The 27,337-nt window shown below is 43.1% G+C and overlaps 1 protein-coding gene across 6 annotated transcripts in view; it reads left to right on the plus strand.

Annotated features, from left to right (window-relative positions):
• Positions 1-23,545, plus strand: part of CARS2 (cysteinyl-tRNA synthetase 2, mitochondrial) — a 47,369-nt gene extending 23,824 nt beyond the window's left edge. For all 6 annotated transcript variants that reach the window (XM_045007844.1, XM_045007854.1, XM_045007849.1 and 3 more), the window contains 7 exons: positions 149-216; positions 3,406-3,472; positions 12,161-12,299; positions 14,513-14,636; positions 17,073-17,171; positions 18,918-19,181; positions 23,332-23,545. In XM_045007844.1, the coding sequence (XP_044863779.1) occupies positions 149-216; positions 3,406-3,472; positions 12,161-12,299; positions 14,513-14,636; positions 17,073-17,171; positions 18,918-19,181; positions 23,332-23,424 (854 nt within the window). In that variant the 3' untranslated portion in view covers positions 23,425-23,545. The remainder of the gene's footprint in view (positions 1-148; positions 217-3,405; positions 3,473-12,160; positions 12,300-14,512; positions 14,637-17,072; positions 17,172-18,917; positions 19,182-23,331) is intronic.
• The last annotated feature ends 3,792 nt before the right edge of the window (positions 23,546-27,337 follow it).

Here is a 27,337-nt window from a genome sequence, read left to right on the forward strand (position 1 = left end):
TGGTTAAAAATACAAAGCACTGCATTGAAATGGTTATGACAAATCCATCCAAGTATATTCTACCTCCAGTTCCTCAAAGCAGAGTTTGCTTTTCCATCCACCACTCATTCAGAAGCAGACTAATTTAACTATATTTTTTTTCTTCCAGGGCATTTGCTTATTAAAGGAAGTCAAGAAAAAATGTCAAAATCATTAAAAAACTACATTACAATTAAGGTAATATGTTGTTGTGAACTAAAGAAGTTTTGCTGTGTGTGTGTGTGTGTGTGTGTGTTTAATATGCTATAATTCATTATGGCCCTGATTCAGGAAAACACGTGGACACGTTCAAATCATGTGCTTAAATCCTGTCCTTTATAGGAGCACTCTCCCCAGATTTCCAGACCTGAAGAGCTCTGTGTAGGCTTGAAAGCCTGTCTCTGTTACCAACAGAAGTTATCTCTGTTCCCCAAATTGGGGGCCTTTGTGCCCATTATGTCTTATTTGGGCATATTAACCTTTAGTAATCAGTATGACACCTGCTCTTACTCAAGGGTTGTCTAGAGTCCTGAGACTGAGGCAATGGGCCATAATCAAAAGATATAGTTCAGTTCTCTTCACACAGTGAATTTAAGACTCCTGTCTTAACGTACGTGAGCAAAGATGCATATTCTGGAACCCAGCATTCATACCATCTATTAAACTGGTCAGCAGACAAGCAGATATGAATTCATTAACATAGGCTATTAGATTCTTTTAGAGTCTGGGGCACTACTTTTTTGAGACTTCATTCCTTATCTCATTTAACAGGAAGCAGGATTTGATAACGTAAACCCTTTTATATGGAACTGACATTTATCTTCCAATGCCAGTGTAGATGGCTGTTTTTTTTAAATTTTAATTTAATTGTTTTGGTTTTTTTTACTGTCATTCTCTTATTAACTCAAATAGACCTTTACCTTGTAGCTAATATCAAGTGCCAGGAGTGGGTCTGTTTCAGCCTATGCGATCCTGTTAGACGGTAATACCGTATTAGAGAGGCATAGGCTCTTGCCAAAAGCAGCTTTCTTAGCTAACGCCACAGAAGCACTCACTTCTGGTGGCTCCTGTCTATATGTTTATTAGTGGGTTTAACCACAGTTTTTGAAGTGGTGCGGAACACAGTTTGTCCTTGATTACATGTACAATTAAGCTGTGTTTAGCACCAGTTCAGCTGCACTCGGATGTCAGCAATGGGTAATTTTCCTCATGTAGACAAGGATTAAAAGGCTGTCTCAGCACATACGTTCCTCTCTCTCTCTCTCTCTCTCTCTCTCTGCCCTCCTGGAAGACTAATTATAATCCTTTGAAAATCAGAGTGCAATGTGAGCTGCTTTATTCTTAATTCTCCTGATGCTGTCTGTGTACGGCTAAGCCTCATCTGCCCTAGGAAAATTACTCATCGCTGCCAGTTTTGACAGTAATTTTCCTAGTGTAGACAGATGCTGGAGAGGAGTTGGAGGAATGAGGGTTAACGCAAAAAGAACAACTTCAAAAAATAGACATCGTCCGCAGCTGCATTTCTAACGGAATGTTATGAGCTGAGAGAGAATGTTCCTGGGAAGGTGAAGAGAACTTTGTCAGAGCCAATAGTTTTTACATGCAGGGCAAGTCAGATACATTTAACAATAAATAACTGCTGACCCAGCACTCCTCCCTGCAGTACCCCAGAGTAATTTTTCTTTAGTCTGAATATATATAGATCAGCTGTGACTAATGAAGGTAATCCTGTCCTGTAGGTAATTTTCAGATCAGTGAACCAAACTGCCTCGCATTTAGTCATTCTGCATTGTGAAAGTTAAACCCTATGTGGGACTTTTCATGTGAGTTCTAAAAAAATCAAGGCTAGGATGCTGCTGCCTACTGCCATCCCATTGTCTCCCCTGCCAGTAATACACTGCACACATTGCAAATCGTCAGTGAGGCATGACTTTCCTTTCCTGCAGCCACGTTCCATACCCTTGATCAAGCTGTGCTTTTCTGCAGTATTCCGCATGCACACACCTTCTGGTCTGTTAAAATAGCTATTCAGATTCTCCCCCCACATCAATTTCGTGTGAATATTTTCAGTTTTCCCACACACCCTGTTTTGAAGAGTGACACGTTTTCCCCCCAAAACATAGATTAAAAAAAAATCCATACATACACATACCCATCTATCGAGATCTGCCCATTCAGATGGGCCTTGCACTAGCTCAGAGTTTTGATTCATACAGTTTATTTCCTTCCTTAGGCATAATACTCTCCTACCATACACTATCACAATGTCTTCAGGCACTTTGAGTTTACTAAGCTATATAAAGTGTATAGACAGATAATTTAGTATCCCAGTCCAGTTCTTGATTTAGCTTAGCCTTGATTGCCCCAATTATTTCTATTTTCATTTTAGACACTGTACGTGCTCAACATTTTGCTACCTTCACTGTGTCGCTTGCTGTAATATTGAAACAGAAGCTAAATCTCTATATGCATTTCTTTGCTTTCCCATCTTTTCAGACTTGTACTAACTTCTCATTGCAATGCTATAGTTCAGCAGCACGTAGAGGTACTACCAATTTACTACCTCTCATCTGCTAATTTAAAAGATCATGAATGTAGCATTCGCTGTTACCTGCCACTCTTTGTGCTGACAAGTAGACAGGGTTGTCAAGTGGTTGACCATTTTTAAATATACCATCATGATTTGAAATGGTTCTTTGGAAGACTCAGTGAAATTCTTTATCACAGGAGTGAAGTTTTAAAGCAACCTTAACATTAATCCAAAATGAGGGAGTTACCCTCTGGATGAGTAGAATTTTGACAGGTCTGTATGGATAAATCAAGGTAGTACAGGAGAAGTTAACTTTCACACAGTCCTGATTTTCCTTCTATTCCTACATATTCTAATCTCTTAATTATAACATAAATTAAACTCTAATCTAGTTCAACAAACCAACATTCTGTTTGTGAAGCTAGCAAGGCTTCAGGGTACCTCCCCCCATTCTGTTGTATCCGAATCTCAGCACATTTCAGGTTTACTTTTCTCTTTGTCGTTCATACTGTGTGTTTGTTTGAGATGATCATAACGATGAAAATTTAATTTCGAATGCATCTTTCAATGCTTTACATCAACAGCCGGTATATATCTGACATTGCCTTGTTTAATTCTGCCACAAATAAACTTTAATTTAAAGTTGAACAATTAAAATATTAATTGTTTATATACTTTAAAACATTATAATTGCAAAACAGGATAATCAAAAATGTATTTATTAATCTTTCCCAAAAGGCTAATAAATGAACACAAAATACAGAAATGCAAATTCAAAGTGTAAAATTACACAATGAAGATCTGTTGTTTAGACTATGTCTGGTATAATACTGGTTCTTTATTTGTTTATTGATTAGGATTTTTTGACAAAGAATTCAGCGGATGAATTCAGAATGTTTTGTTTGCGCAGCAAGTACAGATCAGGTAAGAGGAAAAAAAAAGGGGCTGATTAGTTTGTCTTTTCACACAATCCTCTAAAATGCTGAGGGGTCAATGCTGCAATGTGTTGGGTTATCTTCATGTGGAGCCAACTACTTTAATTCCCATGAGTAGAAGACTGCTCAGCACCTTGGTAATGTGTGCTGATCTGTTACATGCTGGGAATTTTCATGCGCAAACAGTTCACTGACAGAGAGGTCTTTTTGCTGCTTAAATAACTTTAGCTATTTGTAGGAGCTACACTTTTCCGCTGCCTCAATGGATCCTTGCTCACATTAGGGGTATGTCTACACTACAGCAGCACAGCTACGGCGCTGCAGTTGTGTGGCTGTAGCACTTTGAGGTAGATGCTTACCTCGTTGACAGAAGGAGTTTTTCCATCAGTGTAGTTAACCTATGTCTCCAAGAGGCAATAGCTAGCTCAATGGAAGAATTCTTCTGCATCTTCCCTGGGGTTAGGTCAACCTAACTCCAGTGCTCAGGGTGCAACATTTTTATAGCCCCTGAGGGATGTAGCTACGTTGATCTATTTTTTTCACTTTCACTCACTTAAAATCGAAAGCTCTAGGAGTGCTGTTTAGTCCTAAAATATTTCACAGAAAGGGCTGAGGAGAGAGTTGACTGAAGCCTGGTTTACACTTCACAGTTACACAGCTGCTCAGGGCTGTGACAAATTTTGTGCCATGAGTGCCATCGTTAGGTTGACTTAACCCCCAGAGTAGATGCGACTAGGTTGATGGAAGAATTCTTCCAATCTACTGCCTCTTGGAGAGGTGGATTAGCTGCTCGAATGGAAAACCCCCTTCTACTGATGTAGGAAGTAACTACGGTGCTACCGCAGCAAAGCTGTTGTGCCACTGTAGACTTAGCCTGACTCTCAGCAACAGACCTCCATTACTACGGAAAATAAAGAACAAATTCTAGATGAATCTGTATGCTGAGCAAGCCCCAAGTGTGGATGTGTGAGAGGTTTTCTGTGGCAGGAATGCTGCTATTATGGATGGCATGCTCCTCACTTCAAGGTCTCTGCACCCGTCACAAGACACAGGGAGTTTTGAGCACATGAATGGATCCTTGAAATGCACCTCAAGGCACTTGGACCCTGAACAAACCTGTTTTATTTTAAGAAATAGAAACCCAAACTACATAATATGTATGTACGACGTAATACAACGGTTCAGCAGCTCAGCCAAACCTTCTACAGCTGCCCCTGGGGTGAGGAGAAGTGCCAACAGCCCTGCAGTGGATGAATGGTTACGCATCATTTGCTACAGCCTCAATCATTCATTTACAGGATGTGAAGACTTGTGGCAGTGAGTCTGGGCTCTTGTGCACATCTCATCTGATAAAGAATAAGGACAGAGGAAACCACACACTGTTGGTTGGAATCCAGTGGGAATAATGAGAATTTGCTGACAGTAACCTACAGAAGCAAACATGTATGCGTGAATGGCTGCTGCTGCTGTCTATACAAAGTGGGCACATAAGGTTAATAAGGCAGGACATGCTGTGGGACATGGGACTATTCTAAGGCCATGTCTACAGTGCAGAGTTGAGTTAAGTCTACTTAGGTTTTGTCAACGATCATAAGTTGCTTTAATAATATCAGTGGAGCACATCCACGCTGCGCTCCTTTTGTCAGCTGAGCGTGTCCACAGTTGTTGCTCTTGCATCGACAGCGTTGCATTATGGGTAGCTATCCCACAGTGCATCTCACCATCCTCTGCCACTGGGAGCTCTGGGAACGGATCACAGTGCATCATGGAGACATGCTCGCTGTCCTATGATGCAGTTATTTCCGTGCCATCATTTCATGGGCTTCGTTTCGTGCTGTTTTTCAACAGCCCTTGTAAACTGTGCACCCTTCATCTCTGCCTGACATCCTGGATCCTGAGCTGCTGACCAGTCAGGTGATGAGCGTTATGAACACAACACAGATGGTCCTGCAGTATTTCATGAGCTGCGAAACAGAGAGTGAATCGGTGATGCCTGCCCTGCTGTCTTCCATGGAAACAAATAATTCAAGATTGCTGCTGGCATTCATGGCCCAGCTTGCCACAGTGGACTGTTGGGATCGCATCGCGATGCAGGTCTGGGATGATGAGTGGTGGCTGCAGAACTTTTAGATGCACAAAGCCACCTTCCTGCGTGCAGCGCTCGCCCCTGCCCTGCGGCACAAGGACACCAGACTGAGACCTGCCCTCACTGTGGAAAAGCAAGTGGCAGTTGCGAATCAGTTTGCAGTTGGAAAGTCTATGGTGGGAGCTACACGGATGCAAATATATAGGACCATTAATTGCCTCCTGCTTTGAAGAACTGTGACTTAGCTTCAAGGCAATGGAATTCCCTATCAATTATTTCCTGCACATTACCCAAACTGCAGCAGGTTGATAGATGGAACACACATCCCAATTTTGGCCCCCAACCATCTTGCAATGGAGTACATCAACCGAAAGGGCTACTTTTCCATGATCTTGTGGGTGCTGGTGGATCACCAGGATAGTTTCACTGACATCAATGCGGATTGGTCAGGGAAGGTGCATGTGCAGGCATCTTTAGGAACACTGAACTGTATTGAAAGCTGCACACTGGGACTTTCTTTCCAGACCAGAATTTTCCAATGGAGGAATGTGCAAATGCCCATAGTGATCCTTGGACACCCTGCCTACCCCTTGCTCCCATGGCTCATGAAGCCTTACATGGGAAACCTAGACAGTAGCAAGGAACGCTTCAACAACAGGCTCAGCAGATGCAGAATGACCATTGAATTTATCTTTGGCCGATTTAAAAGGTTGCTGGTGCTGGTTTTTATTTTTATTTTTATTTTTTTTTGGCCGGTTAGATCTCAATGAGGAAAATAATCCAATGATCATTGCGACCTGCTGTATAATATTTGCGAATCGAAGCGGGAAAAGTTTCCCTGGGAAGGGCTGCTGAGGCTGATTGGCTGGCTGCTAATTTTGAGCAGCCAGATGCAAAGGGAATTAGAGGGGCACAGTGGGAGGCTGTTCGAATCAGGGAGGCTTTGAAGGAGCATTTTGACAATGATTCCCATGTCTGTATGTGATGCATTTGGTCAGGTTGCCATGAATGATCTCTGAAGTGCTCACTTCTTGAGCATTATTGTAACGAGCAAATATTCCTACCAACAGCCACTGTTTCACACTGAGCAGGGGTTCACACTGAGCGATATATGTATGTCACAAATAAAGACTCAAGTTTAATAATGGGCTAAACCACAAACTTTCAGACAAACGGGACATGAAAATGAGGAACAGTCTTGCAGTTAGGGCTCTTACAGCTAGGTGTAATTCCAGGTGTGGTGTGCACGGGATACTGCGAGGGACCGGGAACACGCAATGAATGTGGTGGGGGAGTTTGGGGAGGGCATGGACCGGAGTTCTGTAGTGGCCAGAGGGGCGTTGGGCACGGATTTGCTCTGATTGCAGGCTAATGAGGGACTTCAACATCTCTGTCTGTCTGGTCCTCCAGGAGCTTTATCATCCGCTCCTGCCCCTGTGCACTGTTCTGGCTCTCCAGCCTCAGTCTTTCATTAACTGTCCCACTCCATGCTCATTTTGCTACATGGTGTGTCTGTTGACTGCAGCACTTTGTGGAACATCTCCTCCTTACTCCTCCTGGGTCGCTGCCTTATCTGATGGAGGCGCTCCACCGGTGTGGAGGAGTGTGTCCTCAAGGGCACATCTGCAGAAGACAAAGAAATAATGAACAGAGACTGTATTAAGCAACAAAGAGTCCTGTGGCACCTTATAGACTAACAGATGTATTGGAGCATAAGCTTTTGTGGGTGAATACCCATTTCGTCTGTTCACCCACTTCGTCAGATGCATGACATACGTCTGACGAAGTGGGTATTCACCCACGAAAGCTTATGCTCCAATACATGTTAGTCTGTAAGGTGCCACAGGACTCTTTGTTGCTTTTTACAGATCCAGACTAACACGGCTATCCCTCTGATACCAGAGACTGTATTGTGAGTGCGCTCACAGCCGTGAATCACAAAAGTTACACATACACTTCTTTCTCACTGTCCCTTGGCTAGCACACAGGTCCCTGTGAGTCCCAATTACGGTGAGTTTGCGGGAAGCGGGGTGGACAAGGGAGAAAGGGCAAGAGGGAGAAAGGGTGGTTTGTGAAGGGGGGTTACTATAAGTGGTTAGGGAACCTATTCTGAATATGGGTACCCTTTTCCACAGGCTAAAGTAATTGAACCTGATATCTCACATCCTAAGGGTAACCCAGGATGCAGGGGAGCATCTCCTGCATGCATGTGGCTGCAGACTGGCTCTGTATGCCTCTTGCCTGTGTGCTGCTCTGGTCCCTGCAGAAATAATTGCCAGGTGACGCAGCAAAGTTTCCTAGAGCGAGGGGAGAAACAAAGCAGCTCTCCCAAGGAACCTTCGGCAGAGGATTGCAGAATACCTACAGGAAAGTTTTTCCTAGAGATCACTATGGAGGATTCCAGAGTACATTAACAAACTCTTCCATCCTGGCCCGACTGCGTAGATGGTTTTTAATTTCTGTCCCTAATCCCTCCTCTACCATATAACAAACTGCATGAGAGCTCAACCTCGTCTCATCATGCACTCTCGAAGTAAAATAAGCACTTCCTGGAGCTCCCCTCTCCTGCATGCTGTGCGCCATACTCCGAGTGCTGGGACTGGCTAGACCCCTCCAGAGTGGAGAAGAGCTCCTGACTCACCCTGCCACTGGATGATCCTGCCACATGCGCTGCTTCATCCTCCAGTTCCACCCTCTCATCCACCACTTCCTCATTGCGGTTGAGTCCACTGGCCGCTGCCTCCAGTTTAGGGTGACCAGACAGCAAGTCTGAAAAAACAGGACGGGGGTGGGGGGTAATAGGAACCTATATAAGAAAAAGCCCCAAATATCGGGACTGTTCCTATAAAATCAGGACATCTGGTCACCCTACTCCAGTTCCCTCGAAGTATCCATGGTGCTCTTGGCAGTGGAGGTGGGATCATCGCAAAGGATGGCATCCAGCTCCTTATAGAAGCAGCAGGTCTTTGGCACCGCACCAGAGTGACGGTTGGACTCGCTTGCCTTCTGGTACACCTGCCTACTGCGTGTCGCTTTCGTGCCCCTTCTCCTGCATGGTGCTAGCAATCAGTCCGTAGGTATCAAAATTCCTGCGGCTGGTGCAAAGCTGCGACTGCACAATCTCTTCTCCCCATATACTCAGCAGCGCCGGTGTGCTCCACCTGGGAGCGTGCCTGCTGCGTAAAGCCATCATGGTCAGCTGGGAAGATGCTGTGTGAACTGTGTACGCTGAGCAAACAGGAAGAGGAATTTCAAAAATTCCCAGGCTTTTAAATGTGGGAGGGGCACATACCTGTGTACCTCCAGGGCAGCAGAGTTCAAACTGCTGACCAGAGCGGTCATGATGGGCATTGTGAGACACTTCCTGGAGGCCAGTTAGGGTGACATAACCTAGTGAGGTGTCTACACTGACACTGCGTTGCTCTAACTGCATAGCAGAAAGCTCCGTGCTGCTCGTCGAGGTGATTTTTATAATATCGGCGGGAGGAGTATTTCAGTGTGTACATCTCCACTGTTTTGTTGACAAAAGCTGACTTCTGTCAACAAAACTTTGTAGTGTAGACAAGGCCTAAGATAAAAAGCCAGAGTCTGTCTCCCTCTCTTGAGTTAGCTGTTGCAAACCAATTTGTGTGTCCTTCTATCCGTCCGTCCCCACTGTTTAATTCATTTTTAAAGCTTTTTTTTAATTACTTGCTTCCGTATGCTGCCTTTTGCAACTGCTTCCTATATAAATTACTTAATGCAGAGAAATTCTGCCTGAATTCATTCTTTGAACCTCCTTGCTCTCCTTTGCTTGTTCCTCAAAAAGCTCTGTTAGCCTGCTTTTAGCCCAACGACACTATGATAGCTGTCTTTAAGAGGAGGCATACTCTAGTGGTTAGATACAGACTTGGGAGTTGGGAGTTGTCAGGGCTGATTACCCACTCTGGCACTTCAAGTGCAGAAGGTGGGGGCCCGCAAGGATTTTAAAAATTAATACTGGCCACTCCAGGCAAGTTACAGGTTCTCTCTGAGCTTGGATGGTTAGATGCTGCCACCACCCAAGTGCAAAAAAACCCCCTTTGAAACCAGAAAGGCACACTTGGAAATTCCTTCCTGTGGGGGTACCCTCGAGCCATTTCAACCCCCATTTTGGGGAAGAGCTGAGAAAGAAAAACAAAGGAAATCAGCTGTTGCCACCAGCTAATTAAACAACATATGCACAAACCTTTTAGGACACACCCACCCACACACACCCCCAACAATCCTGTTCTTAAAAAAGGTAATTTTTTATTAAAAACAAAAAAATACATCTGGAACTTAGCCTTTTTCTAGAATTAAAAAACCCACTTACACTAATTAAACTTCAAGAATAACCTTGAGGTCTAGCTTAAAGGTTACAAGCAAAACAAAAGCATTTGGGGTTAGCACAGAGGCGTCCACAAACCAATAAGAAATGAACAGAAATAAACCTAATGGCGTCTTCCTAGACATTCCCTAATTTACTTACATATCTGGGGTTTCAGATAAGCAATCTCTAGGTATGATCTGATGGTTTTTCATACCTGGCTTTCAGCTTCTCACAGCATAACTGCTCCCTGTTCCCCTCTTTCCCAGAGAACCACAACACACAGACAAAAGAGAAGTTTTTTCCCAATTTAAAAAAGTTCTAGCCCTCCCATTGGCTCTTTTGGTCAGGTGCCCACTCCCTTTTTACCTGTGGGCTTGTTAACCCTTTACAGGTAAAGCAAGTAGAGAACAGCCAGTAAGTGGAATTCTATAGCTAACGGGCTGGCTGAGTGTCCAAAAAAGGGAGCTACCCCTCCCCCACTTTATTTATCACAGGAATCTAATGGTCTAGGCCTATTAACGATCTCCTGAAACTCTGAGGTATGGACAGTGGTTAACAGCTCTGCTCCTCTGGCACAATGGAGCTGTCCACCAGGATGATAAAGGTTGTTTGTGCAGGAGACAGAACTTTCTCAGGGACTTAATCCAAGGTGATTATAGACATGAATATATGAAGATAAGAACACAAGAGCTGCCATATGGATCAGACCAATGGTCCATCTAGCCCAGAATCTTGTCTCCCAACAGTGGCCAGTACCAGAGCTTCAGGGATAGCGTACAGAACAGCGCGATTTTGGAGTGATCCACTCCTGTCTTCCACTCTAGAGCTAAACACACTTGAACTGGACTGTGCATCTGTAATTGTAGTGTAGTAGATAGGCATAAATTAGTGGAAAAGAATTGCTTTAATTAAAGTGGACTTCACTGTATTAAACATTTATCATGTGTGTTTATGTTACAGTTCCTGTGACCAGAGTAATTAATTGGGTAATCTTGGTGGATAAAAATTGATATCCAATTTCTGTAACTTTTTTAAACCCCCCCCCCCCCCAAAGTGTCTGATTTGAAAGACACAGTAAAGTTTTATTTTTGAAACCAGCATTAATGCGACAGTAAGACAGATTTTAATCATCCACAAGTTGAGAATCTCTCAAATATAGAGCCAGATTTTGACCTCTGTTATATTGGGGGTACATCCAGAGACAGTCTGCTTAAGCTGTTCAACTTGTTTTTGGATTTATATTGGTGTCAGTGAAATCAGGTCTGGCCTATAGCTTCCACCACAGTTTTAACTCTGTCTTGCACATACTGTTCACCTTTCTAAATGGTGTGTGTGTTTGCTCAGTGTTGTGTAGTCATACAAAGCAGGCTGTTGTAACACATGTGCTTGTGGGGCCAGAGGGAGGTTGCCAGGGAAACTGTAGGTCAAGCTAAGCACTGATATAAGGAGCGGTACGCTATAATAAACTATACTTCGGGTGTAAGTTAGTCAGAAAACAGGTATATGTGGCAAGCAGTGTTACTTATGTTTAAGGCCCTACCAAATTCACGGTCCGTTATGGTCAATTTCATGGCCATAGGATTTGAAAATTGATAAATTTCACATTTTCAGGTGTTTAAATCTGAAATTTCATGGTGGTGTAACCATGGGGGTCCCGACCCAAAATGGGATTGTGGTAGGTGTCACAAAGTTGTTTGGGGCTTGCAGGATTGTCACCCTAACTTCTGTGATGCCTTCAGAGCCTAGCACATCCCTCGGCCCGCACCGCTTCCCACAGCCCCCATTGGCCTGGAGCGGCGAACCGCGGCCAGTGGGAGCCATGATCGGCCGAACTTGTGGACGCGGCAGGTAAACAAACCGGCCTGGACCGCCAGAGGCTTTCCCTGAACAAGCGTCGGCCTGACTTTGAGAAGCACTGTACTAGATAGAAAGATTCAGTACATGAAAGACAACTGTAAAATATCAGATTCTGCTTCAGATAGTTTTTTCTCAATAATCTTTGGGCCATTGTATTTGCTTTCTATAAATATATGCTGTGCCATTTTTAATTACTGGATTGTTTTAGAGCCATAAAATCTAATATGCCTAAAGATTAATGTTTTTAGTTAAATTCATAGGTAATTTAACAAAACTTTTGCTGTGACAGATAAATAGTAAAGAACTCGTATTTCTTGTAATATTTTCTCATGGCCCTGTTTCCTCTATATGTTGCACAGTATCTTCTGTATCATAACATCTAAATTAATTTTTTATTTTCTTAGCAATAGAATTTGGTGATGACAGCATGAATGATGCAAAGAACCTCCTTCAGGCCATCTCTTCTTTTATTAGTGATGCAAATGCTTATATGAAAGGACAGCTGGTGTGTGACCCCATTAAGGAAGATGTACTGTGGGAGATGTGAGTGCAAATATATATATTGTATCACTTGAAGATTCTGATTATATGAATGGTAATTTGTGAACTCCTGATTGATTATGAGGGATTGAACTCTATGCCACATTGCATGTCATTAAAAAGCTGTACAAAAATCCATCTGGTCAAGATAAAGGGGGAGAGTGAGAAGCAATATCCTCTTCCTTTTCACTTTCCAATTGCTTTTTTCCCCTTTCTTCCTTTAGCTGATGCACTTGTGCATAGTCTGCCACGCTCTGATGCATGGTGTGTATGTAGTGTAGCCTTACCTAGGTTCCTTTGCTCCTCTTGACTGACATAACCTCTCAATTGAGTTCTGACATGGAGGAGAGGAGAGAGTGGGATGTGGAGAGGGCCAGAAAAAAGGTGGTATAGGGAAGAATGAGATCACAGCGGGGTGGGGCAGACCCTGAAAAGACAGAGAGTGATTTTGCTGTGAATGAGACAGAAGGTGATAGGGAGCTGAGGCTGGCAAGATTGTGGTCCTGAAGGGCAAGTGGACAGGTCATAGTTGAGAGAAGGTGAATGAGCTCGGTATGCTGCTGAGAGAGTGTCTCTGGCCAAACAGGAGGATGTCAGCAGCTGGTGGCAGCCAGTTGAGGAAAGTTAAGGCAGTCCGGTATTGTAGTGTTTGGGACAGGAGGAAAGGAAGCCAAAAGGGGATGTCAGTGAAGAATTTATAGAATAAATGAATTTGGGTGCCAGCAATGTAAAAGGGGCTGAGATTAAACAGGCGAGTGATGTTAATGATGGGGTAGTGGTAGATACACGAGAAGGGACCCTACTGGTGACCTCAAGAGCAACAATCTGTCATAGAGATTGGCAGCCTTTGGCACGCGGCCCATCACAGAAAGCCGCTGGTGAGCCGAGATGGTTTGCTTACCTGCAGCATCCACAGGTTCGGCCAATCGCAGCTCCCACTGGCTGCGGTTCGCAGCTCCAGGCCAATGGGGGCTGCGGGAAGCAGCGCAGGCCAAGGGATGTGCTGGCCGCTGCTTCCCGCAGCCCCCATTGGCCTGGATTGATGAACTGCAGCCTGTAGGAGCTGCGATCGGTCAAACCTGCAGACGCTGCAGTTAAACAAACCGTCCCAGCCTGCCAGCGGCTTTCCCTGATGGGCCGCGTGCTAAAGGTTGCTGATCCCTGCTCTGTCATCTCATGAGCAATTGCCACCAGACACAGAATGACTATAAAGGGAGGAGCAAAACAGAGTTAGAAGGGAGACAGAGATGCCAGCATAATGTTTGAGGCTCTCAAGAAGGCTGTGGTGCAATCATTCCTGTCAGATGACGTACTGAGGTCAGTGGGAATAAACAGAGGGTTGATAAGCAGTGTAGGAAAGGAGGCCATTGACAGCCACACACTGTTTACAAGTTGCCATTTATCCCCTTTTACTAATAAATGCAGTGGTAGCATTGATTCTTCCACTGGGGGAGAGAGGCCAAGAGCACCTCCCAAATTGACACCCCGAAGCTTCTCTGTAACAAAGGGCCTTCAGGCCTTTCCCTCTGAGCCAGGCATTGCACAGACGCGGTGTTGGAGTCCCACTAGCGCCGCAAATGAGAAAAGAGAGCCTGCTCCTCAACCTGTGTCCTCTGATGTGGCATCAGTGCTGCACCAAGGCTCCTCGCTGACTCCACGTCAGCTCTTTTGCAACGCTTTGGGGTGCCACATGCAACTTGGCTCCTGCAGACAGACCCACAGGTAGTGTGAAAGGTGGAGTGCTAAAAAAACCAACCAAGCAAACAAACTTGTTAGTTTTTTAATTATAAATGAGTTTCCCAAATGATGATAGCTGAATGGCCAAACGGTGTTCATGTAGCCATTGACAACTGTGAATTATGATGTCATATTTCCTGAGTGGATGTAACGGTTCAGTTTTGGATTGACATAGCTTTGCCCTTTTGCACTGAAAAATGTCTTCTCTTCTGAGTGCTGTAGCATTGCCCATTATGGTACAGCTAGGAACAAAATAGGGTGACCGTACAGCAAGTGTGAAAAATTGGGACGGGGGCGGAGGGTAATAGGAGCCTATATAAGAAAAAGAGCCAAAAATTGGGGCTGAACCTATAAAATGCGGACATCTGGTCACCCTAGAACAAAATGACAGTGTCATTTAGATGACACCCTCGGGCTGATAGTAGACAAATTCAGTACTCTGCTGGCAACGTGTCCATCCTTACCTTTTCTTTTTTCAGGCTAGCCAACACAAAAGCAAATGTAAAGGCTGCATTTGCAGATGACTTTGACACCTCTAGGGCTGTTGCTGCAATTATGGACCTCATTCACCATGGCAACAGACAGCTTAAGGCTGTTACTAAGGTAACCCATTAGGATAGAGAGATCAGAAAATGACAGCTGTCTACAGTCCTACTGTTTAATTCAGACAGATTAGTTTATTGTTCACACAACAGACCAGCAGAAACAAAGCTCTACCGATTGTTGACCTTAAAGACACACATTTGTCCAGACTGCATCTCTAGAATTCTGTGCTATTGTTTTATGCTTCACTGTGTCCAAAGCACGTTTCTCTCCTGCTGCCTTGTATTCAAAGGGAAGACTTCTGAAAGACACCTGAAGGTGTTGTCATATGCCATAGGCTTTAATGCTTGTTGCACATACCTGCTTTCTACCCCCATAATACCGATAAAGAGTGGACTGGGAATTGATTGATTTATTTTGTAAAAAAGTCATTGTTATGACCAGGACTTCCAAGTGCATGGGGTGGCAATGGCGGTTAACACAGCACCTGTTTTATTCACCCTTCACCAGTTGCCTCTGCTATCGGCAAATCATAAATGTGATCTCAAACTGCCCCTCTAAGGCTCCAGCTACACTTCAGATCAGACGTTGGCAATTTGGGCCCCAGTTAAAACCTGATGCTGAAGCAGAGGAGGCTTTGGGTGGCTGACTGCAAGAGTTCAAGGATGGAAATACAGCAAAAGCACAGCCCTAGGGACACCTGGGTTCCGATCCTAATTTTGGCAATGATGCTATCTTTGGCCTTGGGTCAGATACTTAACTTCTCTGCTTCATTGTCCCTGACTGCTTAATTATCAGTCTCACGGTGTTCGCAGTTTGTTTTTACTGGGGCTGAGAGGGGCAAGGTTGAATATAGTAATAACTCATTTTCAGATTTTTTTTTTTAAACCCCATCTCCTTGTAGTCCTGTAGCAGCACCTGTCTCTGAGATCTGGACTTAGTCACAGTCTTTCCCTTTCTTTATAGAGTTCTTCTCTGAGCCACTGAGCAAATCCCTGAGTCAGTCCAGTTTAAGTCCTGGATAACCCAGCTGTTTGAATTCAAACAAAACAAGCCCTCCTCACCCTTCGGATCATTTTGATTGATAATTAAAGGGAATTCAGAAACAATCTTTCTGGTAATGTTATGCCCAGAATTGGATGCACTATTCCAGGGGCAGTTACATTTGGCTGTTCTGTGCATCTCTTTGACCATTACTATTTTCCATGGTTTGTCTCCTACGGCGTATCTGAGAGTTGGGCTTTTTGCTCTAAAGGTACGTCTGCGGTTGTTATGGCAGTGTGCAGAGTAGCACATACCCTGCACATCCTCCCAGCCCGGATATAAACAGCAGCATGGATGGTGAGGCACCGGTTTAGGCGCATAGAGTGTCCTTACATGCCAGAACTTAGGGGATGTATCGTACACGGCTCCCTGTCTGCCCAAGCAGTGCCTCCAACGTCACCACTGCTCTTTTTAGCAGTGTAGTATCTTGCTGCTGGAGCCTTTCCCCACTGTCTGCCCACCACAGTGACAAGTGTGGACACCACCTGCCTTTCACTGCAGCGTGTAGCTACACGTGTAGTCTGTGGTCCCTGTACTCTACACACGCAGCTAATCGAGATGTGCTTGTATTTCCCTAAACTGAACTCATGTCATTGTTTGCTTTTTCCCCACGTTCCTAACTGCTCTTGATCCATTTGTATTTTTTTTTCCTGGCTGCTGGTTCTAGCTCCTTCCAGTTTAGTGTCCTTTGCAAATTTCAAGCTATTTATGGCTTATTCCAGTCATTAATGAAGATGTTAAATAACACCTCACCAAATACCTCATTTTGATGCACCTCACTACACACCGGTCTCCCAATTTAATATTTTACTGTTGCCCTTTGCTAACCAGCCTTAGTCCCCATAAATCTTTTCTCCTGTTCTTGCTGAATGTTGAGTTCATGCTGGGTAAATATAAAAGGAGAAAATGTGCCTGCATCCATGTTTACAAATGCTGCTCCTCGGGCAACCACCACTGTCTTGCAGCCAAATACTGCCAGGGTGTCTGAAAATGGCCTTCATAGTGCCTAACTCAGCATGACAAAAGGTGACGTTTGAAGCAGTTGATGTAATTAATTAACCTGAAAAACTTCTGCTGTTAATTTAATTTTCATTTTTCTTCATGCTCATAGGTCTTGTCTACATGGGAAAGGGTGGGTGGGGTTTTTTTAATAACCCAAAGCGGGAATTTAAAATGCGATAGTTATGAGTCCCTGGCGGGGACACTCTTATTCCAGTATAGGAGTGTCTATGATTTAACTTAAAAGCCTTCCCAAATGACATAAATGAAACTGAAAAAAATCCCACTTTTCTACCAGAATTATCCTCCGTATGGGAGGATTATACTAGCATAACTGGTACAAAAAAAAGTTTCCCAGGTAGTCAAGGCCATAGACTTCAAACCAGATATTGGCAGCTTGAGGCCTGCAGTAAACTATTGGTCAGCCAGCTTTGTTGTTGTTATTTGTAACAGGAAGGTGGATCTCCCAGAAGCCCTGTTGTGTATGGGACCATGCTTTCCTATACAGAAGACTTCTTTAACACTGTTGGAATATCTCTTGGAGACAGACAGGTATGAAACCGCTCTAAAGATCTAGCATGGGTGGTGGTGTTTGTATTATAACAATATAGTAACAGCAGCAGCGTTACATCTTACAGAACATTTTACAAAAATATGAGCACAATCTAGGTAAAACTGGTGGTTCTGATTGTTGAAACGGATGCAGAAACACAGATGTAAATTGTGTGGGTTAGAAGAAAAGGAAAATGAAACACGGCCGAACAGTATAGAACAAAGTATGGGCTGAATTCTGCTCTTGAATATTCCTGTGCCTCTTCTATTGCGGCATTGGTGCGGTGGAAATGATTTTGGGGCGTGAAACAAGAATATGTTTGTGACTGACGTCCTTAAGTACTGGCTAAGGTAGAAATGGGGAGGAAAAGGAAACCAGTGAAACGCTAGAGCAAGAGTGCTATGTGGAGAGACGCTAAAAGCCAAAGGCAACAATCCAATAATATATAGTTAAAAAATAAATGGGACAGGAGCCGAGAGAGCTGTTCCAGGCTTGTTTTCTGTGGGTCCTAAAATTTGCAGGTGCTATTAAATTCTAAACAGGGAGCAAATTTCCTTTTGTGAGGTAGAAGATCCATATCATAATTTTGATGGATTCAAACAAACATCCATTTATTTATAGTATATACACACACAAGCCTTTTAAAATCAGTAACTTTTCAGCCATAAATTGAGGTGGTTCCTTTGTATTACTGTGTGTGTTAGAGCAGCTTCTGATGTATTTGGCTTCTGAACAGCTGTGTATGTTAGGAGCTGGCTGTTAGTCCACACATTTGCTTTATGCATTTGTTGTGGTTTTTGGTGACATACTGTATTTGGGGGAATCGTGTAATTTTCATGTAGGACATATTCATCTGCATTCTGTGCCCTTTGTACCTAGCTAGGTACATGCTTTTCTGACCTTTTGCATACTGTATGGGTTCTCTAGCTTTCAGGTGGTGCTGAAGATGTTGGTGTGGGATAGGATTAGAACACTGAGAACTCTATGCCTGGTTTTTCTGGAAGAGAGTTTGTTGTAATTGAATTGAAATGATGCCTCGATAAAGGGATGACTGTTTGGATCTACTGCAAACATGCCAGAGCCACTGCCTTTGGAAGTGGATTAAGCTAATTTGGAATAAGAGCATCCACAGATGGAGTTAATCAGGAATAGCTATTCTGGAATGACTTCCCTGTTTAGACAAGCCTGGAGTAGTTGTCTCAGTTTGCCACTTGCCTAGCCATTGTTGGATGGTAAAGTTTCTGTAGGCATCTGAAAGTCAAGTCTTAAGGAGGGATTTGGACATGGATAAGAGGCAAAGGTGCCTCACAACTGGAATAAGTTACACTAGCAAAGCATGGTTACACCACTATAACTGTGTCCAGTATAGCTAAAGCCGTACAACTTTGTGGGTAGCAAAAGTGTGATTGCAGCATGGACTAGCATTACCTGCTCCAGCTTTGATCTAGATCTCACAGTTCAAAATACCAGTGAAGACATGATGGCATGAACATGTGACACGAGTATCTTCCCAGGATCCATGGCAGCTTGTAGAGGCTGCAACAACGCTACTGGTTTTAGCTGTGTTAGCTTGATTAAAAGCTGGCGGAGGTATGCCAACCTGTGCTGTAATCAGACTCCTGATTGCAACGTACACATGCCTTGTGTGTAGACAAGCCCTTACTTCAGAATGTACTCTGTTGAATGAATACTGCTTAACTCATTTTCTGATGTAATATTTTAATGCTGCTGCTTTTGATTTATAGGTTGTTCCAGAAAACAAAAATTTAGCTACGCTTTCCAATGTGATTGATGAGCTAGTGAGCTTCCGTGTCAAGGTGCGGAATTATGCTCTTGCTATGCCTGGAGCAACAGAAGCAGTGCAGGTGGAAGAAGGTACCATTCTAACAAAGGAAACAAAACAGAAAGAGAGAGAGACAAAACAGCAGTTATTTCTGGAGCGAGAACCTCTTCTGCAGGCTTGTGACAACCTGCGGCGAGACCTTGCTGCATTTGGAATCAACATAAAGGTTTGAGAAAATATTGTCTTTGCAACTCCTTTAGTAATTCATAGAATCGTAGAACTGGAAGGGACCTCGAGAGATCATCTAGTCCAGTCCCCTGCACTCATGGCAGGACTAAGTATTATCTAGACCATCCCTGACAGGTGTTTGTCTAACCTGCTCTTAAAAATCCCCAATGATGGAGATTCCTCAACCTCCCTAGGCAATGTATTCCAGTGCTTAACCATTCTGACAGTTAAGGAGGTTTCTCCTAATGTCCACCCTAAACCGTCTGTAAACGGGCCGACTCACCCCTGCCGCGCCTCCTGCTGGTTCCACTCGGAATTTCCCTCAGTCCAGCCCTGGAGCGCCCTCGGCAGGCTGGTGATCCCCCTATTCGCAGGCCCCCGTGTCCCTCCCTGGACCCGGTGCCCCTTTCTATAATTGGGTCTCCCCCCTCCCAGGGGAACCCCCACCCTACTATCCCCACTTTGCCTCAGTAGTGGCCACTGACAGTCATGGTCTAGCCCCACACCCTGGGGCAGACTGCAGTATCAGCCCACTCATCACAGGCAATAGGGGTTTGGACCTGCTGCTTTGTCCTACCCCTGGGCTGCCCTCTGCAACTCCCAGTACCTTTGGCCCTTTGCTAGGCCGCAGCCTGGGGCTTTCCAGGCTGGAGCTTCCCTAGCTCCTCAGCCTGTCCCCCAGCCCTGCTTCACTCAGGTATCTAGCCTCAGGCCCTAAGCAGCCAGGCCCATCTCTCTCTGCCTCCAGAGAGAGACTGTCTGGGCTCTGGCTTCCCTGCTTCTTATAAGCCCCAGGGCTTCAGTTTGGGGCGTGGCCTCCAGCTGCAGCCACTTTCCCAATCAGCCCAGCTCTGTCAGGCCACTTTTAACCCCTTAAAACCCCGGAGCAGGGTCCACCCTGCTACACCGTCCTTGCTGCAATTTAAGCCCATTGCTTCTTGTTAACCTCTGAGGATAGGACAACAATAATTTTTCTCCCTCCTCCTTGTAACAACCTTTTATATACTTGAAAATTATCATATCCCCTGTCAGTCTTTTCTTTTCCAGATTAAACAAACCCAATTTTTTAAATCTTTCCTCATAGGTCATGTTTTCTGGACCTTAATCATTTTTGCTGCTCTTCTCTGGACTTTCTCCAGTGTCAGACAACACTTATTTTTGCTCTTTTCACAGCCTTTGTCAGCATCTCTCAGTACTTGCTCTACACTGCATGCATTTGGACTAGTAGGGGGTAGAAATGAAGTGGTCATGTACGATCAATCGGTTAGCTTTATATTCTCCCCCCACCTATCTACTGCAGCTATGGCTACTTGTGTAATTACTGAGAGCGTATTATTTAGCTGCTAAAACATCCTCTGCCATATTCTGAAATCCCCACCTGGCCTTTTGGCCGGATTAAACAAGGGCCAGTGATGGTTATAATGTAGAATGGTAGCAATTTGGAGTAGGCTTGACAAGAAGCGGGACACTATCTGCACTGATCTTTCATGCTCTTCGTTAACTTTGGTTTTGGATAGGAAGGTGGGGCTTTCCTCCCAGAAGTCATTGTGAAAAGCAAACTCAGTCCTCTCACTTAAATAGGACAGTGCAGAAGGAATGGAGCTAAGTGCCTGTAGCCACCTTCTTTTCTAGCCCTTCTCTCTGCCTCTAATCTGTCCCTAATGCCACTGTTGACTTATTTTTCTTTCCCCTTTCTCCAGCCATATTTCCCCTTAAAAAACACCTTAATTGGCTCATTCTCTTCTTCCATCACTTCAAGAGGCATTGGCCTGCTAAACCCAGAGTTGTGAGCTCAATCCTTGAGGGGGCCACTTAGGGATCTGGGGCAAAAATTGGTCCTGCTAGCAAAGGCAGGGGGCTGGACTTGATGACCTTTCAAGGTCCCTTCCAGTTCTAGGAGATTGGTATATCTCCAATTATTATTATTTACCGCTCCTTCCATTCCTCTTGCCTTACTATCCTTTCCAATGCTTCAGCCCTGTAATCGTAGCACAAGTATTCAGATCTGTGCTACAGTCAGACAGCCCCTTGTTCTCAGCCCTTGCAAAACTGAGCCACTGAACTTTCGAGGCTCATCACTTAGAACTGGCACTAGCAGTGACACAGATGAATTTCTATTTAAGAAACTACAGTCTGACCAAATCTATCATCTGTTTTAGACACTTTATGCTATTTTACTTGTTTCCATTTAAACTTCTTATAGAGCTGTATTGACAAAGTCTTAGTCACAAATTATTCGCTCTATGGCCTTGCCTGCATGACTTTGTGCCAAAAATATCCCATTGTTTCAGCAACAGCAGGAACGTTGCTGTAGAAAAGATGCTGGTGGCCACCTGCATCCTATTTACACCAGCACTTTTATTGGGACCCATGGTGGGAAATTACTGACAAAAATGCCTCGTGTAGAGACAGCCGTGGTTATAAAGTGAGACATCTTCCTGCTGTCTTTTTAAATTAAGAATGTAAGAACTATTTGGAATCTGTCAAATGTAACCACTTAAAAATTTTTTTTGATAGTACCTGCACTAAAGAAGAGCCAGGAAACTCCAAGTCCTAGAATGCTAATAAGTTAGCTTGTCTTTATTAATTTGAATTTAGCCTCAAATAAATCACTAGAGTTCTTTTTTCCTGAAAGCTTATTTCCTTAAACTATAAAAATATTCAAACTTATTTAAAAATTTATCCTCAAAATCTGATTTACATAATACCATAATGTTACAAAAGGTTTTGTCCCTTCATTGGCTCAGATACTGATGGTATGGATTTCGTCCAGTGTCTGTTTTGTTGCTGATACAGATTAATTAAAGTTACATTATTTAAAAAACTGAGTAAGATTATCCGGTAACTTGCATGTACTTCTCATTTCTCTGTAAAAAGCTTATTTCAGGTTTAATAGAACTGAATTCTCTTTGACTAACATAGTTCATGCTGACAAATAACCTATTGCTCTGTTTAATCTGCTCATGTATCAAACTCTAATTTTCTGTTCTATATGTATTTAATTCTGTGTACTACTTTAAATATCCCTTATGACTACCAGTCAAATTTGGTAGATCTGAAAATTCCATTACTGGCCTGTTAAGAACTTCACTTGTTGAACTCTTCAGAGGCACTTTCTCAGGCCTGGTCTACATTCGGGGGGGGGTCGTTGATGTAAGATACGTGACTTCAGCTACGAGAATAGCATAGCTGAAGTCAATGTATCTTATTTCAACTTACCTCCCGTCCTCATGGCGCAGGATCGACGGCCGCAGCTCTCCCATAGACTCCGCTTCTGCCTCTCTCCCTGGTGGAGTTCCGGAGTCGATGGGAGCACATTCGGGGATCGATTTATCACGTCTAGACAAGACACGATAAATTGATCCCTGCTAGATCAATCAGCAGGTAGCATGGACGTACCCTCAGTTTATTTCCCAAAACTGCAATCGAATGGCTAGGTAATAATAGTAGGCAGAAGTGACCAGCTGGACTATCATACTAAGATAATACTTTATTAAAAATATTCTACATTGTGTCACTCTTTTAAAGAGCTCACAATGTACGAGGCAGTTTATTCTCAGTTAGTGGCCATAAAGGAGGCCTATTTTGTTTTATTTCTGCAAAAAGTATAAACATGAAAACCTATTCTGATAACTTTAGTTTAAGAGAAGGTACCACTAAATATTGTTTTAAAAAATAGGCATTAGAGTATCTTCATCACCTAATCCATTATTCTCCTATCACAGAATGTGGTCTCAGCAGTGTTTCAGAACTGAAGTTGCAATATTTTTCTCATGCCCATGCCATATTAATTTAAACTAAATGGAGTGTCCACTCCCCCAATAATGTAGCCGTCATTTTGAAAAATTATTGTTCAGTCTTTGCCTCTTAACCCAAAGTAATTTAAGATCTTTTCTGTGAAAAGATAGGACCACCTTTTTCTTTTAACTTGATCAATAGCAATGCTGTTGAAGCTTGGAAATACAGCACTCTCATAATCATTACTTGTTTTTTTTAATGTAATCAGCATTTTTGCCTTTTGAGTTTAATACAGAATGTTTCAGGTTCACTTAAGCTGCTTCTAGGGATTTAAATAATTTAACCAGGTACAAAGTACTGTGTGTAATTTAAAAAATTACTGGGTTTGACCCACTTATTTATTCTTACAGGACAGGGGTACTACTTCTACGTGGGAAGTGGTGGATCAACCAAGAGAAGAGCAAAGAACTGAAACTGGCAGCCGATATAGCACAGGAACATGAGTGGACTGATCATGTCACAGTGAATGCTTTGGGAAATAATTAATTTACAGTTCCTAATCAAAATTTCAAAAAAGACATTTCTGCAGGGTTCCATCTATTAATAAAGAGTAACTTAAATACCTCTCTGCTTGCCACAACTTGCTTTTTCTCTTTGAGAAATCATTGATCTTTTTCTCCATGTATTGTGAAATAAGCTGGTAGTAACATAGGTGGTTTTGTTCAAGTAATGCAGCCATTAACAACTGAACAGCTGTAAAACTGGGATCTATAATCCAAGTAATTAGCCTCTGAGCCAGGTTCACATATTTTAAATAGGTACTCACAACAAGAGTACCTATTGAAGTTCCCTTTGCTCCTGCTGATTATTCATGCCCACTCCACTGGAGCCAGCCTAGGTGGTGACTGAGCTAGGCTAACTAAGGAGAGACAGAGGCAACCAAGACAAAAAGGGTTGACTAATTTTTTTTTTTAAGAACTTTTAAGGAAAAACCTCAAAATTGTACCAGGAGTATAAATAATATACAACATAAGAACACACTTTTCCCTCACTGCAGACAAGGACAAAAGGGTCTGTTCTTGCATAACTTGATGTAGGAGCAGGGCTTCAGTCTCTTCCAATGAGATTCCCCATAATAAACTATAGGCTACCACCACATTAACCTTTGTGAGCTTGTACATGCTGCTCTTGTCTGTGCAGATACCAAACATTATTAACAAAAGCGCTTATAGGATGTCACTTAAGAGAACAATCAACTTTTCCTCTCCTTGGCTGTAAGTCCAGCACCATGCTTGCTGTCCTGGCCTTTGCTTCTCTTCCAAAGGACGTGCTCCTTACAGCTACTGTTCCTTGGGCTGAACCTTTTTCACCTAGTGGCCCTCACATGTCCATTAGGCACCTTTGAACTGTATTTCTTCAACAGATGTTCAGTCATTCTCCTGTTCACGTACTTTAGGTCCTCTGTGGGTGGGTGCGTCGTTTACTGTTTTCAGGACCTGTTTTCATCTAAGACAGCTGTTTATTTCCTTTGTTTGCTGTCTCCTTAGTACTGTTAGAGTGTAGATTTTATTTCCCTCTACTTCTGTTCACCAGGAGTGGCTGCTCATGGAGCCATCTCTCTTTTTCTGCTTCGCCTGGGCTGAAACCTTTTCTATTTTCCTTCTTTCCTCTTTTCCACTCCCCTACTTTCATTATCCTGTTCTTTTAGCACCTGACCTTGTACTCAGACTCCAGTTCATCTGCTAGCTCAGCACCTAGACTCTTCTTCAACAGCTTTCCCCCCCCCAACTTCCTCCTTTGAGTGGATGCCCCAGGACAGCGTCTGGTGGTGTTATAGCAGGTGCTAGTGCTACTGTCAGGGTTACGACTCCTCTAGCTTTTGGTAAGATTATCAGAAGTGTTTTGAGTTAGGCCCCTCTCCCAGTGACTATCAGTGAAATTTAAGTTGCTTTTGAATTTTTTTCAAAAAAAATATAGTACTCAGGCTTCTACATTATTTAATAGCATTGTTTTATGGAGGTTTAAAGTATATAAATAAGCAAGCCGCTTAGGCCATCTGTAGTCTCCCATGGCATTCCAGGTCATGGCAAAGATGAACTACAGGTGCTTCCTTCAAAAGAAAACAAACAAACAAACATGCATTTTCCTCAGCCCAGCACTATAAAAAGTTGAATTGCAGCTGCCATTCTGAAAGCACCGATCTTCCAGAACGGTATGTTGTTTGTGACAGTGGAGAAGCCAGCATCCTAACGGGAGAAGGGACATAAGCAATTTAGAAACTAAGGACTGGCTTCTTCTAAAAGAATGTTTTTTAAAATTCAGCTACACTATTCAAAAATATTAAACTGCTTTATAGCCTAATCGGCTAGTGCAGACCTGTGCAAAGTCTCAGAGAAGGCACTGCAGCACTCTGCACTGATATAGGGCCTATTAAGAACCCACTTTTTCCCCACTGCAGACAAGGAAAAAAGGGTCTGTACTTGCATAATGAAGTAGGAGCAGGACCTCAGTCTCTTCCAATGAGATTCCCCATAACCACCTCCAGCTCTAGGCTCAGGAATATAAAGTTACAATTAACAGTAGACACCATGAAAACAAGCATTTAAAATATGCAGACTGTTGCTCTGAGTTCTTCTTTAACCTGTAAAGAAACCAGCTCTCACTTCAAGAAGGGGTTCAGCAGGAGGGTGGGAAGGGCTTCCACTTACGAAAAGACATCTAGGAACTTTTCTGTGGAGCTAGTCTCAATGTACTCAACTGCTGGAAACCCTCTCTTATCCCTGCTTAGCCTGCGGCTTCTTGTTGCAACCAGCCTCACCACACTTATTTGCTGAACCAGCCACAGGGGCAAAATGTGGGCAGGGGCATAGAGGGAAGTGTGGTGGGGGAGGTAAATATTCTCTTCCCCTTAAGATTTAATACTTCACAGGCACAGAACAAGCCTGACTCTTAAACTTCTGCTTTTTTCCATATCTGATAACATAGGTTAGGTCCTATGAGGCCTGTAACCAAGTTAAGTAAAAGATGCTATCAGCTCACCTGTGGCTATTTCTAATTCACTTTTGCACAACGTAAGTTACAGTTCCCTAACAATGGTAGTGGAGAAAGCTCAGGAACTATCAGCATTAGAAATCAATTCTTAAGGTGTATAGTACTTCTCTCGCTGAATCGTTAATCCTCACACCACCTCTGTAAGGTAAGTATATACTTTTGGGGATGAAGGAAAATGGATGTTAATAGACTTTCCAAAAGTCCTTGCAGCAAATCATTGGTCGAGTTGGAATCAGAATTTGGGTGCAATATAAGAACCTGAAAAGAACAGAGACCAGCTGTTATACTTAAGCCAGGCTGCTTACATTGAATTTTATAATTTCTAACCATCACAAAAGGATAGCGTACCTTTCCTAAAGAGGATACTTAAGTTCATATTCAAATAAAGAACTGGATGTTTTAGGTAACTGGTAGTGCAATATAGAGTTTAACTTCTGGGGTTAAAAGTCTACATTCAAATTCTATTATCTGAAAGTTGGTATGAGCTCACTGGAGTTCTTCAGTGTTTAAATGAAGCAATTTGTGAAAGGATATGAGCAGGAAAATAACTTTAGATGATCTACAATGATCTCCTCTGAAAATATGAAGTAATCTAACGTATGAAATAATCCAATGTATTCAATAGGCTAAAGATTTGCTTTTTAGCCATTTGACTAGAGAATAAATTGTCACTACCAAGCAGTTTTCCTGCCCTGTTTTTGGGTACTGGCACTCTTCAAAAGGCAGGGAAGTTTCTTTCACATGCGCGCACACACAGCTGGTTGGAAATTTTTCAACAAAATGCTAAAGAGTCTCATGAAAGTGAGTCAAGTTCAGACTTGTACTGAATCACAGGCAGGGTTACAATGGAAACCTGGCTGGTTCCCTGGCAGACTGACTGAGGCCACAGGATTTCCAGGGTCTGTGGCAGTCCTATCATGCAATGAAGTCATCCAGGAAACTCATCTTTAGCCAGGGCTTCCAGGCTCCCTGGTGCACAGCTGGAAGCCCCAGAACAAAACCAAATTTAGAAATTTCTTGTGATCCCACATTTCAGCCAGCTCTACACACGATACTGTTCATATGAAAATTGCTATCAGTTGTATCAACTCTGTCAGTAATAAAAGTGAATGGGTATGGAGGATAAACCATCTTCAGCTAAAAGTCTCTTCAGGTACTGTGGGTGCTGTGTGACTGAGCCACTGCAGATAAAGTACACATGACAGTTTTGTTTTATTTGCTATAGTTTTATTTCCTATGGAAAGAAACTTGCTACATTTCCAGAATCTTTTAAAATTAACTTGTAACAATTTGTATACAATGGTGAATAACAAAGTTACTTCTGTGTATAGTTAAAACAAAGGCAAATTGAAATTTATACTGACC

The sequence above is a fragment of the Mauremys mutica genome, chromosome 1 (genome assembly GCF_020497125.1).
Source record: "Mauremys mutica isolate MM-2020 ecotype Southern chromosome 1, ASM2049712v1, whole genome shotgun sequence".
Classification (NCBI taxonomy): Eukaryota; Metazoa; Chordata; order Testudines; family Geoemydidae; genus Mauremys; species Mauremys mutica.